Here is a 13,845-nt window from a genome sequence, read left to right as displayed (position 1 = left end):
CAGGACTGGCCCGAACCTATTTTTTTTGGTAAGCGAATATAGGTTTTGGTGCTTCTTAGTGGACCTCAGCTCAGCCAACCCCCCCCCGACCTAGCACATGGAGCCCTTCACAGCACACACACTGACCCAGTTATCGCCCACCTCACAGCACGCACCACATACTGTCCCCGTCACAGCCACCACACACTACAGCACCTGTCATCACAGCCCAGCACACCTCTCCCCACATTCCCCCAGAGCACAGCACAGCCCCTAACACCACAGCCCCCTCATCAATGCCCCTCACAGCACAGTCCCCCTCATCAATGCCCCTCACAACACAGCACAGCCCCCTCATCAATGCCACTCACAGCACAGTCCCTCATCAATGCCCCTCACAGCACAGCCGCCCCCTCATCAATGCCCCTCACAGCACAGCCGCCCTCATCATCAATGCCCCTCACAGCACAGCACAGCCCCCCTTCATCAATGCCCCTCACAACACAGCACAGTCCCCCCCTCATCAATGCTCCTCACAGCACAGCCCCCCCCTCATCAATGCTCCTCACAGCACAGCCCCCCCCTCATCAATGCCCCTCACATCCCAGCCCCCCTCATCACATCACAGGCCCCTCACATCACAGGCCCCGCACATCACAGCCCTCTCATCAATGCCACTCACAGCACAACCCCCTCATCAATGCCCCTAACAGCACAGCCGCCCCCCTCATCAATGCCCCTCACGGCACAGCCCCCTCTCATCAATGCCCCTCACAGCACAGCCTCCTCTCATCATTGCCCCCCCCCTCATCAATGCCCCTCACAGCACAGCCCCCCCCTCATCAATACCCCTCACAGCACAGCCCCCTCCTCATCAATGCCCCTCACAGCACAGCCCCCTCCTCATCAATGCCTCTCACAGCACAGCCCCCCCTCATCAATGCCCCTCACATCACATCACAGTTCTCCTCATCAGATCACAGGCCCCTCACATCACAGCCCTCCTCATCACAGAACAGGCCACACACATCACAGCCCTCCTCATCACAGCACAGGCCCCTCACATCACAGCCTTCCTCATCACAGCACAGGCCCCTCACATCACAGCCCTCCTCATCACAGCACAGGCCCCTCACATCACAGCCCTCCTCATCACAGCACAGGCCCCACACATCACAGCCCTCCTCATCACAGCACATGCCCCACACATCACAGCCCTCCTCATCACAGCACAGGCCCCAAACATCACAGCCCTCCTCACCACAGCACAGGCCCCTCACATCACAGCATACCTCATCACAGCACAGGCCCCTCACATCACAGCCCTCCTCATCACAACACAGGCCCAACACATCACAGCCCCCTCACATCACAGCCCTCCTCATCACAGCACAGGCCCCACACATCACAGCCCTCCTCATCAAAGCACAGGCCCCAAACATCACAGCCCTCCTCACCACAACACAGGCCCCTCACATCACAGCATACCTCATCACAGCACAGGCCCCTCACATCACAGCCCTCCTCATCACAGCACAGGCCCAACACATCACAGCCCCCTCACATCACAGCCCTCCTCATCACAGCACAGGCCCCACACATCACAGCCCTCCTCATCAAAGCACAGGCTCCACATATCACAGCACAGGCCCCTCACATCACACCCTCCTCATCACAGCACAGGCCCCACACATCACAGCCCTCTTCATCACAGCACAGGCCCCTCATATCACAGCACAGGCCCCTCATATCACAGCACAGACCCCTCATATCACAGCACAGGCCCCTCACATCACAGCCCTCCTCATCACGGCACAGGCCCCTCACATCACAGCCCTCCTCATCACGGCACAGGCCCCACACATCACAGCCCTCCTCATCACGGCACAGGCCCATCACATCACAGCCCTCCTCATCACGGCACAGGCCCATCACATCACAGCCCTCCTCATCACGGCACAGGCCCATCACATCACAGCCCTCCTCATCACGGCACAGGCCCATCACATCACAGCCCTCCTCATCACGGCACAGGCCCATCACATCACAGCCCTCCTCATCACGGCACAGGCCCATCACATCACAGCCCTCCTCATCACGGCACAGGCCCATCACATCACAGCCCTCCTCATCACGGCACAGGCCCCACACATCACAGCCCTCCTCATCACGGCACAGGCCCCACACATCACAGCCCTCCTCATCAAAGCACAGGCCCCACACATCACAGCCCTCCTCATCACAGCACAGGCCCCACACATCACAGCCCTCCTCATCACAGCACAGGCCCCACACATCACAGCCCCCTCACATCACAGCCCTCCTCATCACAGCACAGGCCCCACACATCACAGCCCTCCTCATCAAAGCACAGGCTCCACATATCACAGCACAGGCCCCTCACATCACACCCTCCTCATCACAGCACAGGCCCCACACATCACAGCCCTCTTCATCACAGCACAGGCCCCTCATATCACAGCACAGGCCCCTCATATCACAGCACAGACCCCTCATATCACAGCACAGGCCCCTCACATCACAGCCCTCCTCATCACGGCACAGGCCCCTCACATCACAGCCCTCCTCATCACGGCACAGGCCCCACACATCACAGCCCTCCTCATCACGGCACAGGCCCATCACATCACAGCCCTCCTCATCACGGCACAGGCCCCACACATCACAGCCCTCCTCATCACGGCACAGGCCCCTCATATCACAGCACAGACCCCTCATATCACAGCACAGCCCTCCTCATCACAGCCCTTCACATGATAGAAATATATTTGGGCCAATGCAGAATTGAAAGCAATTTGGCCATAATTACTCCCTGATTGCGAGCAAGGAACTAAATGCAGATATTCACCTATATGTAGAGTTGCATACCTCTCAGTGGCCCAACCACCCCCTATCTGTATGCTTTGTTTTAAACCCATTGTTATCAGGATACAATTGCCCCAGCCCTATCCCCAGGGGGAAGACAGCTCTACAATTCCACCGACACATCCTCACTGAATTTAACATACATGCATATGTTCCGTTGTCACCTAGTCAGACACATTTGGAGAGATGGTGTGAAAACATGGAAGATACGTCTGCAAAACCGACATGTTGAAGCAGTGCCGTAACTGGGTGTCCCTGCTCTGGCTACGCCCCCTGAGAGCATGATGTCATGCCGAATGGGCAGGGCCACAATCAATGTGAATGACAGCAATGGAAGGAGCAGGGGGCTGTAAGGTCAGCGGTGCGCACGTCTGAAGCATCCTAAGAACGCACTGGGCGGCACTGCTGCAAAAATTCTGCCTTCTAGCCAGATGCAGGGATGGTGGGGCAGCAGCTCACATCCCTAGTTAGTTACGGCCCTGTGTCCCTAGTTAATTACGGCCCTGTGTCCCTAGTTAATTACGGCCCTGTGTCCCTAGTTAGTTATGGCCCTGTGTCCCTAGTTAGTTACGGCCCTGTGTCCCTAGTTAGTTACGGCCCTGTGTCCCTAGTTAGTTACGGCCCTGTGTCCCTAGTTAGTTACGGCCCTGTGTCCCTAGTTAGTTACGGCCCTGTGTCCCTAGTTAGTTACGGCCCTGTGTCCCTAGTTAGTTACGGCCCTGTGTCCCTAGTTAGTTACGGCCCTGTGTCCCTAGTTAGTTACGGCCCTGTGTCCCTAGTTAGTTACGGCCCTGTGTCCCTAGTTAGTTACGGCCCTGTGTCCCTAGTTAGTTATGGCCCTGTGGACCTCATTCAGAGTCTGTCGTTGCGGCCGCACAGTCGTAAGGGAAAAGGGGCCGGATATGCAAATGATGCACTCACAAGTTGCGTCCTTAAGATCGGATCGTTAGTTGGCCGACCAAGCGGAGGATGCGGCCGTAAGACAAAATATACGCCCCCTTCTCGTACGCATTACACGTAATCTCCGGCCATATAAGGATTAATCGAGACCATCGGTAACCATCGGAACTGGTCGTAGAGCTTAAGGTTGACCATACCCTCTCTTAAGCACTACGATCAGGTCAGTGTACAAACCACCCATGTCATGTGTGCCATGACACTACTTTGTTAATTATGCACTCCCATAAAATGCCGTTCGCATAATTAGGCACGCCTGCGTTCGGATCTCCACTCCCCCGTTTTCAAGCACCTTCCCTTGTTACCACCCACAAAGGCCTCATTCTGTCACTCAAACTACCGACCTGGCTGTGTTCAGGGAGAGAGAAATTTCTGATCGTAGCCGCTAGTTTGCGCACGCGCATTGCGAACTTTACGCATGCGCAGTTTAGCGAACATCGGTGGCGTACGACCGTGCGGCCGCAACGACCGACTCTGAATGAGATCCTGTGTCCCTAGTTAGTTATGGCCCTGTGTCCCTAGTTAGTTATGGCCCTGTGGGCCTGATTCAGAGCCGGACGCTCTGACCAGAGCGCTCGCTCTGAATCAGGGCCCTCCTACATGAAAATGGAGCGGCCTTATGGACGCTCGCATAGCTGTGGGTTACCACCCACAGCTTATGCGAGCGTCCATGATGATGGTCGCGATGGTCAAGACCATCGCGACCATCGGGCTTGCGACGGAGACCCTGCGGTAGGGTCTCGTTGCCGCAAGCCCTGGAGTGATTTTGGCTCTATCAATCAACATCGACAGCACGCCCCCTTTGGTGCGAGACCCGGAGCGACGGAGAGCCCGTCGCTATCCTGGTCTCGCGCATGCGCATGACGGAGCTCCCTCCATCGTGCGCATGCGCAGTGGGGCAATATCGACCCGCTTGCGAGCGTCCTGCGCTCGCGAGTGGGTCTGAATGACCCCCAGTGTCCCTAGTTAGTTATGGCCCTGTGTCCCTAGTTAGTTATGGCCCTGTGTCCCTAGTTAGTTATGGCCCTGTGTCCCTAGTTAGTTACGGCCCTGTGTCCCTAGTTAGTTACGGCCCTGTGTCCCTAGTTAGTTACGGCCCTGTGTCCCTAGTTAGTTACGGCCCTGTGTCCCTAGTTAGTTACGGCCCTGTGTCCCTAGTTAGTTACGGCCCTGTGTCCCTAGTTAGTTATGGCCCTGTGGACCTCATTCAGAGTCTGTCGTTGCGGCCGCACAGTCGTAAGGGAAAAGGGGCCGGATATGCAAATGATGCACTCACAAGTTGCGTCCTTAAGATCGGATCGTTAGTTGGCCGACCAAGCGGAGGATGCGGCCGTAAGACAAAATATACGCCCCCTTCTCGTACGCATTACACGTAATCTCCGGCCATATAAGGATTAATCGAGACCATCGGTAACCATCGGAACTGGTCGTAGAGCTTAAGGTTGACCATACCCTCTCTTAAGCACTACGATCAGGTCAGTGTACAAACCACCCATGTCATGTGTGCCATGACACTACTTTGTTAATTATGCACTCCCATAAAATGCCGTTCGCATAATTAGGCACGCCTGCGTTCGGATCTCCACTCCCCCGTTTTCAAGCACCTTCCCTTGTTACCACCCACAAAGGCCTCATTCTGTCACTCAAACTACCGACCTGGCTGTGTTCAGGGAGAGAGAAATTTCTGATCGTAGCCGCTAGTTTGCGCACGCGCATTGCGAACTTTACGCATGCGCAGTTTAGCGAACATCGGTGGCGTACGACCGTGCGGCCGCAACGACCGACTCTGAATGAGATCCTGTGTCCCTAGTTAGTTATGGCCCTGTGTCCCTAGTTAGTTATGGCCCTGTGGGCCTGATTCAGAGCCGGACGCTCTGACCAGAGCGCTCGCTCTGAATCAGGGCCCTCCTACATGAAAATGGAGCGGCCTTATGGACGCTCGCATAGCTGTGGGTTACCACCCACAGCTTATGCGAGCGTCCATGATGATGGTCGCGATGGTCAAGACCATCGCGACCATCGGGCTTGCGACGGAGACCCTGCGGTAGGGTCTCGTTGCCGCAAGCCCTGGAGTGATTTTGGCTCTATCAATCAACATCGACAGCACGCCCCCTTTGGTGCGAGACCCGGAGCGACGGAGAGCCCGTCGCTATCCTGGTCTCGCGCATGCGCATGACGGAGCTCCCTCCATCGTGCGCATGCGCAGTGGGGCAATATCGACCCGCTTGCGAGCGTCCTGCGCTCGCGAGTGGGTCTGAATGACCCCCAGTGTCCCTAGTTAGTTATGGCCCTGTGTCCCTAGTTAGTTATGGCCCTGTGTCCCTAGTTAGTTATGGCCCTGTGTCCCTAGTTAGTTATGGCCCTGTGTCCCTAGTTAGTTATGGCCCTGTGTTCAAGTATGCGTCAGCACCATTGTGTCATTGGGTACAAATATTATTCTACCAATAGTCCAAACATATCTGCAAATACTATGCCACAATGAGATAACTAAAGCATGAATTCTTATGGTTAATAAAAACAAATGATAATTTATTATAAAATGTATAGACAGTCCAAATTGAGTAATATGTAAAATTATCTTCGATATGTTACTGTGGACCTGATTCAGACCCGCTCGCTAGGATGCGTTCGCTTGAAGCTGGCCCATTTACGCATTCTGCTTATGCAATGCAGTGCGCATGCGCGAACCAGTGTGAGAGATCGGGAAGCATTCGCTCGCTGTGCATAGACAGCCCAGCAGAGTGAGTGACAGGAGAAGCTGTTTGTGGGTGGTAACAGGAGCTGGCCATTAAAAACGGGGGAGTGGAGGTGCGAACGCAATCGTGCCTGAGCGTCTCAACACCGTTTCAGAGGCGTGCATAATTAAGAAAAGCATCATTGTACACGTCACCTGAATTTTACACTGAAGTGCTCGCTGTGCTTGCGGTAGGGTATGGTCTTCCACAAGCACTGCGATCGCATCCGATGGTACCCGATGTACCGATGGTTGCATACACTTCCTGGAGATGACGTGCGCAAATGGGCGTCTTAAGACATGCTAGTGGGCGTCTGCATACACAAAGCGATCGCACGCCAAGGCATAGTGGGCGTGCTATTGCCTTGCCGTGCGATCGCCTGCCTTGCTGTGGGTTGGCTGGATTTGCATACGCTGGGTGCGAGCGTACGCATCTAGCGAGCGGGTCTGAATCAGGTCCTGTGTGAGGAAAAAGCTTGTAGCCTCGAGCTTTAATGCCTGGAGCTATTCAATTAGAAGCCCTTTTCCTGCACAGTAACTCTACGACTAATGCACGTTAGTCGCAGAGTCGCAGCCATAGATTCCGGTATAAGTACCCAGAGCTATGGGTTAACGCATCTGCTGCCGCGATAAGGGCAGAAAGCCCAATTTGAATAGATTTTTGTTACGGCCTCAGGAGCAGGTGAACAGAAATCTGTGTTAAGTGCAGCCTGCAGGCTGTAATTAAATACCACCGGGCACTGCATTGCGGCTAATCCTGTCTTCGAGGATAATTGAATTTGGCCCTAATGTTACTTAATAGCAAGCCAAAATATGTTTGCTCCAAGTTCCTACAGCTTAGCAGATAGTTTTGATAAATAATCCATCAGCCCATTATCAGGGGGTCTGAAATGACAATATTTTCTATCCATCGCATACACACGGTCAGATTTTTCCTTCAGATCTGAACGATAACGATTTAAAAATCGTTGAGTCGTTCATATCTGAAGGAAAATCTGACATATCTGACATGCCTGGACTATGGACGATGAACGATGCGCGTTCCGGTTTGTCAGATAACGATATCTGACATCTGATGTGTTTGCAGTCAGACTTGGATGATTCCATTCATTTTAATGCAGTCAAAAATCGTTCAATCGTGCAAATCGTTCAAATCGTTCAAAACTTTGGTAAAATCTTTCAATCTTTCAATCTTTCAATCTTTCAATCGTTCATCTGACAAATCTGACCGGGTGTATGCTCCATAAGCAAGCTAGGTAGGGACAAAATAGACTATGGGGATATAAGAATGACTGATTGAAAAATAGCTCAACTGTGCAGATTTGGGGGCAGATGTATCAAATCTTAGAGAGAGATAAAGTGAAGAAGTTTACCATAGCACACTGTGTTAGATAAATGATAGCTACAAGCTGATTGGTTGCTATGGGAAATGTCACTTCATCTCTCTCTAAGATCTGATGCATTTTCTTCCCCTTGGATAGTTAAAAACAATTTGAAATAATTCCAAAACTATTTATTTGTATTATCATGCAAGGATTCTGTAACTTTTAGTTCTGTTTTGGCAGCAAGGCACTGATTTATGAAAACGTGCCTGACCAAGAGTAAAGAAAGACTGCCCATGAACTGCCATTTTTTCTTAGCATAAATTTGGCCTGGGTAGCATTTGCCAATGTTACAGTACTTAAGTATTCTCTCTCAATAAATATTTCAGTATATCTTGGCAAAGCAAGCGATATGGGATTTCCCATTGAAAAATAATATCTAGCTCTGAAATGTATGAAGGAAGAGTTACAATTCGTAATCTTTTTACAGACACATTCACAGAGACCAAATACAAGGCTGAGGAAGAACCTGCACAGTGGTATGTACAGCAATGAGATCTGCAAAATAAGGAAAACAATTGACAGTTTTTTGAATCGCTGGCAACAATTCACAAGTTCCGATGATTGTACATACGAGTAAAGGACTTCATTAAATTATATACAGATTATACTGCTAGTGCTACTAATGGACAACATCTGCTCACACTCTACACATCAACTTCTACTGAGTGGAAATGTCTAAATCTTAAGGAGAACTTTTGGGAAAAAAAACATCGGTTCACGTTAAAGATCTTTAAGTCAAAGGAGCATTGCACAAGTGCATTGAAAATATGTTAATGTTTCCGTTTAAGGATTACTCATGACTGCGGTTGGTCATCAGACATAAAACTAGGTGTATATATATATATATATATATCAATGCTTTACTCAGTACACTATATGAGACGGTGAAAGAAAATCATCTTGCAAATGTTTTGGGTGTTATTGTGGCTTTTTCTTTTTTTAAACTCCTACATGAAATAACTATAACTACTTGCACATATCAGTTATTAGCATCCAGTACTTTTACATCATCTACATTCTGTTCACATGCAAATCCATTTTATTATATGAAACAGCCTTTGAGGGGTCTTTTTTTACTAATGTGCTGTACAGATTTACAGTCAGTCAGACATTTCCTTTATCTGTCTATGATATGATCATATCTCATTGCTGATTGGCTGCCATGGATACTGCATAAACCTGGAACTGTGTTCATAGACTCTTTTGATACCCACTTTCTATTTTAGAACGACTCTCTAACCACTATTATAAAATGACCAAACTGACAATGCGGCAATGCTGCAATTAAAATTGGCGAACTTTAATGGGTTGATTACTTTAGAAAACCTATTAACCAAGCAAACGCTGTGAACCCCATAGCCCTAAACCCAAAAAGATGACTCTTACTTTGGCATTGGGGGGCTCACAGCCGTTCGCAGCTCTGCAATAGAGCTCTATTGAAGTTGATCATGTTTTGTCTAGTGTACCCTTCAGTGACAATTTGGCACTAGTGGTTTCACTGCTGATGGAGGTGGGTAACTGGGTGAGCTTTAGTAAGAGCAGGGAGGCTGGTGTACATAAGGGAGGAAGGATCATATGGGGCCTGATTTAGAGGTCACACAGTACATGCGTTGCTGCGATTACTCATGGATTTGCAACTGCGAAAATCTGCAAGTGTCAGATTCCTCTTGTGTACTTCTGTGCGTCGGACTGAGCAAACCCTGTGACACCCAGTTTGCATATATGAGCAATTCTCAACTGCGCTGGTGGATCTGATCTCTCCACAAGCATCGCCTGGCGCACAGCCTCCCTTGCAACTTTCTCAAAATGTGGCCGCTGTGGCCGCAGTCGCATGGCGAAACACGCCCATGACACTCCCATAACACGCCTATGTCACCTTCTTTTTTTGCAGTCACTTTGTCACCTCCCAGTCTCCGCCCTGAAACTCCCATGGATCACAGACACCGTCTCAAGTCATAGCGATGTCGTATGCAAATGCCATCGCACACATTGGTTCACGCGTACGCAGTAACAGTTTTCTAGGCTTCACGCACATGCGCAGTAGCAAAACATCGCTCAACTGCACCAACATCAGTACTATGTGCACCTCTCAATCAGGCCATGGTCACCGTTTTATCCCAATCTTAATGTATGAAACGTTTACAAATATGTAATTTGTGAATGTTGTTAATAATAGCTAATTTATATAAGGAAACTTGTATTTTTAGGATTGATGCTTTAATGTAAACCTGACAAAATGACATTTAACGTCCTATTTTTTATTTTTTATTTTTTTTTACAGCTCTTTCATATGATTTGTCTAATGGAAATGTATACAGAAAGACTTTTAGAACATTCTGTGACTGTGTGGTCTATGGCCCTGATTCAGAGCCGGACGCTCTGACAGGGCGCTCGCTCTGAATCAGGGCCGGCCCTCTGGTTCTTTAGAGCGGCCCCCTGGCCGCCCGCATAGCTGTGGGTGACCACCCACAGCTATAGCGAGCGGCCAAAAAGATGGTTGCGATGGTCTTGACCATCGCGACCATCGGGCTTGCGACGAGACCCTTGTGATAGTCTCGTTGCCGCAAGCCCTGGAGTGCTTTCGGCTCTATCAGAGCCAAAAGCACTCCCACTGACATCACTTGTGATGTCAGTGGGGCCGGTCCCAGACGGTAGGCGTTCCCATGGGAACGCCTCCGTCTGGGCAGCAACGCCCCCGGCACGCCCAACAAAGGGGGCGTGCTGTCACTCAACATCGACAGCATGCCCCTTTGTAGTGACCCATAGCGACTGCTTGCCCATCGGCTATGCGGGTCTCGCGCATGCGCACGGCGGAGCCGGCTCCCTCGTGCGCATGCGCACTTGGCCAACATCGACCCGCTTGCGAGCGCGTCTGAATCAGACACTATGTACTAAGCCTGGGAGAGAGAAAAAGTGGATGGAGGTAAAGTGCCAACTAATCAGCTCTTAACTGTCGCTTTACAGGCTGGGTTTGAAAAATGACAGTTAGGAGCTGATTGGTTGGCACTTTATCTCCATCCACTTTATCTCTCTCCAAGGCTTAGTACATAGACCCCTGTGCTTGCTACAAGCAATACTTACACATCCAATTTGAAGCACCACCATTGTCTTTGATGTGTTCTCATATATGTAAGTGCTAATAATTCCCTACACCACGACTCTTCCATAATGCTGGTGGAAGTACTGTCTTTTCAGATGCATGTTTAAAGGGTAGTAGTGGGTGAGGAGGAGGGTGGATGGAAGGACCCTTTAATTATTATCTTGGCTGCCCCTATGTGAACTAACTCACTATCCCCCATAGAATTCTCTTTATCTAAAGATCGACCATTAAAAACCATACAATAATTTTACATTTAACAAATATTATAAATGATTTGAATCTGTGGTTAATGTACAGTAAATAGCTATGTTTTAGTGTAGGCGTAGACTTCAGATTTATGTAAATCCATCAATTATTGTAGATATCAACTTTTATATGCACTGCACAGGGTGACTGTTTAGAATCTATATAAAATAAATTGGCAGTACGAAGATATAATACTGGAAATAACAACTATAGTAATTATGCTGTAAAATAAAAACAAGGTGCACTCACTTATTGTGAGAAATAACAGGCACCCATTTAGCATTATAAGAGCTAGTCACAAGCGCATAAGAGAAGCTAGATGTAGTTTGGTACTAGGGGGTATATTTACGAAATTGCGGGTTATTAGAAGTGGAGATGTTGCCCATAGCAACTACAGTAGGTTCTAGCTATTATCTCATAGAAGGTGCTAGATAAACGTTAAGTAGAATCTCATTGGTTGCTACAGAGGCGGTCCAGGGGAGCCGATGACGCAATTTGCGCTGAATCGTGTCATCGTGGTCCCGTCCCCACAATGCTGCTAATCTCAGCACTGTATGGCGGAGGCGTGTATATGCCTAGATGTGACTACATTATAGTCCTCCCAACTGTCCCCCATTTTGGGATAGTCTGGATTTTGGGGCTTTGTCCAACCATCATGATTTGGACTGCTTTGTAGTTTGTACCAATAGGCCAGGCAGTGTATGTCTCACTCATGCAGAGCAGCAATATGAGTGTAATTGGAGCAGATGGGAGCCGTTCCCTGTCACAACCCTCTCACTTGCTGGAGTACGCATTATACTGGCTGAAACAGATGTAGAAACACAGAACTAGAATGAGCACTGTGTGAGATCACATTACTGTGAATAAGACCTCATTTTTCAGACCTAGTTATTAAATTGAGTTAAAGTGGTGTATAGGTCACATTATAGAGACCTTCCTTGCTGTGAGAAGGAACATTACAGTGTTCGCCCATTATCACCTTGTAAAATTATTAGAATATTGCACAAACTGAGCTGGTGGAACAATCGGGTCTCATCAAAAGACTTTATGGGACACATTTTGAACCCTCCAGTTGCATTTCCACTAGGAAGCTGATCTCTAGATGCACTTTACACAATTTAATAGATGCCCTCTCAGTCCCATGATTAATTTAAGCCATAAAGGAGAATATACCAAGCAGTATTTTAAGAGAAAAATTGTATAATATTGTTTAATGAAAGAGGTCACTGTTAGTGGTAAGAGGGTTGTGGTGTTTATGACGTTATAAAGTTTACACTTTTGCACTAGTTTGCACAGGTATCTCCCAAGAGTACAATGCAAACATTCGCGGCTTCCCCCGTTTTCGTCACTTTGGGGGTGTGCCCAGCACTCTCCAAGATGCTGGGCAGCCCCCAGGCTCTCTCTACACAAGAGAACAGATGCCGTGCGCATGCGCACAGCATCTGTTCTCCTCCTGCACACCCGCTGCTCTGCTATGCAGGGCAGCGGTTTGTGCTCTCCCAACTTCCCCCCCACCTCGGGACACTGCGGCCTGCGGGACGGGACAGTCCCAGAAAAACGGGACTGTCCCGCTGGAAGTGGGACAGTTGGGAGGTATGGTATTATGTGCGGGGTGGACCATATGGATGCACTAGTGTAATGGCTTTGTTTGCACTACAGTAGCTATTGTAGGTATGTGGACTAAGGGTCTGATTCACTATGGATCGCTATTCTGCTTATACGCACACACCTCAGTTACTAATATCAGTGGTGCTATTTAAATGTTTGAATTCACATTGCGATCACATCCTAACATAAGGACGCCCACTTCCCCATACCCACATCCGTATACTAGGGGAATATAGCGAAATCATCTGTAACATTGACCAACATTGAACCCATATGCACACTTGCACAATCCCTGAGTTTACTCAGAAATTGCTACCAGCCATGCACGCTATCAGAGCTTTGGCTGCTTATAGCCATGAGTGGATAATTTATGCACGCCTCTCCAACAGCGTTGAAATGCACTGGCACGCCTGCATTCGCCCGACCACCACTTCCCCGTCACCACCCACAAACGGCACTTCCTGTCAATCAATGTGCTCTGGGCCTCCGTAGACTCAGCAATCACAGTTCCCATCGCAATTGCTAGTTTGCACACACACACTGAGATGCATGCGCAGAGCACAAACATCGACCGATTGCGTGCTATTGGTATCTGCGTTCCTTGCTGAATGAGGCCCTAAATTGGAAACTATCAAAGCTTTATTGTAGGAAGTACAGTCTGCAGTGCATTGTGTTGTGAAAAACTAAGGGGAATATTTACGCAGAATAATGTTTGGTGACGATTTTGAACTGCCGCACATCAACATTCGTTCTCACCTCCAATATGCACCGTTTACTGTACATCGGTTTGGAGGCTGATTCTCAAACCATGGCTGTTGTGTGGCAGTTTGTAAATGGCAAAGCTGCCGGGGGGTTTGTCAAAACAGTCAGGAAAGCTATCTGGCCAATCACAACATAGGAGGCACAATACACTTATTAATTATGAGAGCAATCATTATTTATTGATTAAT

The 13,845-nt window shown here is 49.2% G+C and overlaps 1 protein-coding gene across 1 annotated transcript in view; it reads left to right on the top strand.

The window, feature by feature from the left end:
• LOC148524999 (uncharacterized) overlaps positions 1–8,751 on the top strand; it is a 79,091-nt gene extending 70,340 nt beyond the window's left edge. Inside the window, exon 6 of the mRNA XM_088471490.1 lies at positions 8,369–8,751. Within this exon, the coding sequence (XP_088327616.1) occupies positions 8,369–8,518 (150 nt within the window). The 3' untranslated portion in view covers positions 8,519–8,751. The remainder of the gene's footprint in view (positions 1–8,368) is intronic.
• Positions 8,752–13,845: the final 5,094 nt, after the last annotated feature.

Source organism: Taudactylus pleione, unplaced genomic scaffold (assembly GCF_031769625.1).
Source record: "Taudactylus pleione unplaced genomic scaffold, aTauple2 ptg000114l, whole genome shotgun sequence".
In the NCBI taxonomy this organism is placed as follows: domain Eukaryota; kingdom Metazoa; phylum Chordata; class Amphibia; order Anura; family Myobatrachidae; genus Taudactylus; species Taudactylus pleione.
This window is presented reverse-complemented; position numbering and strand designations above follow the sequence as displayed.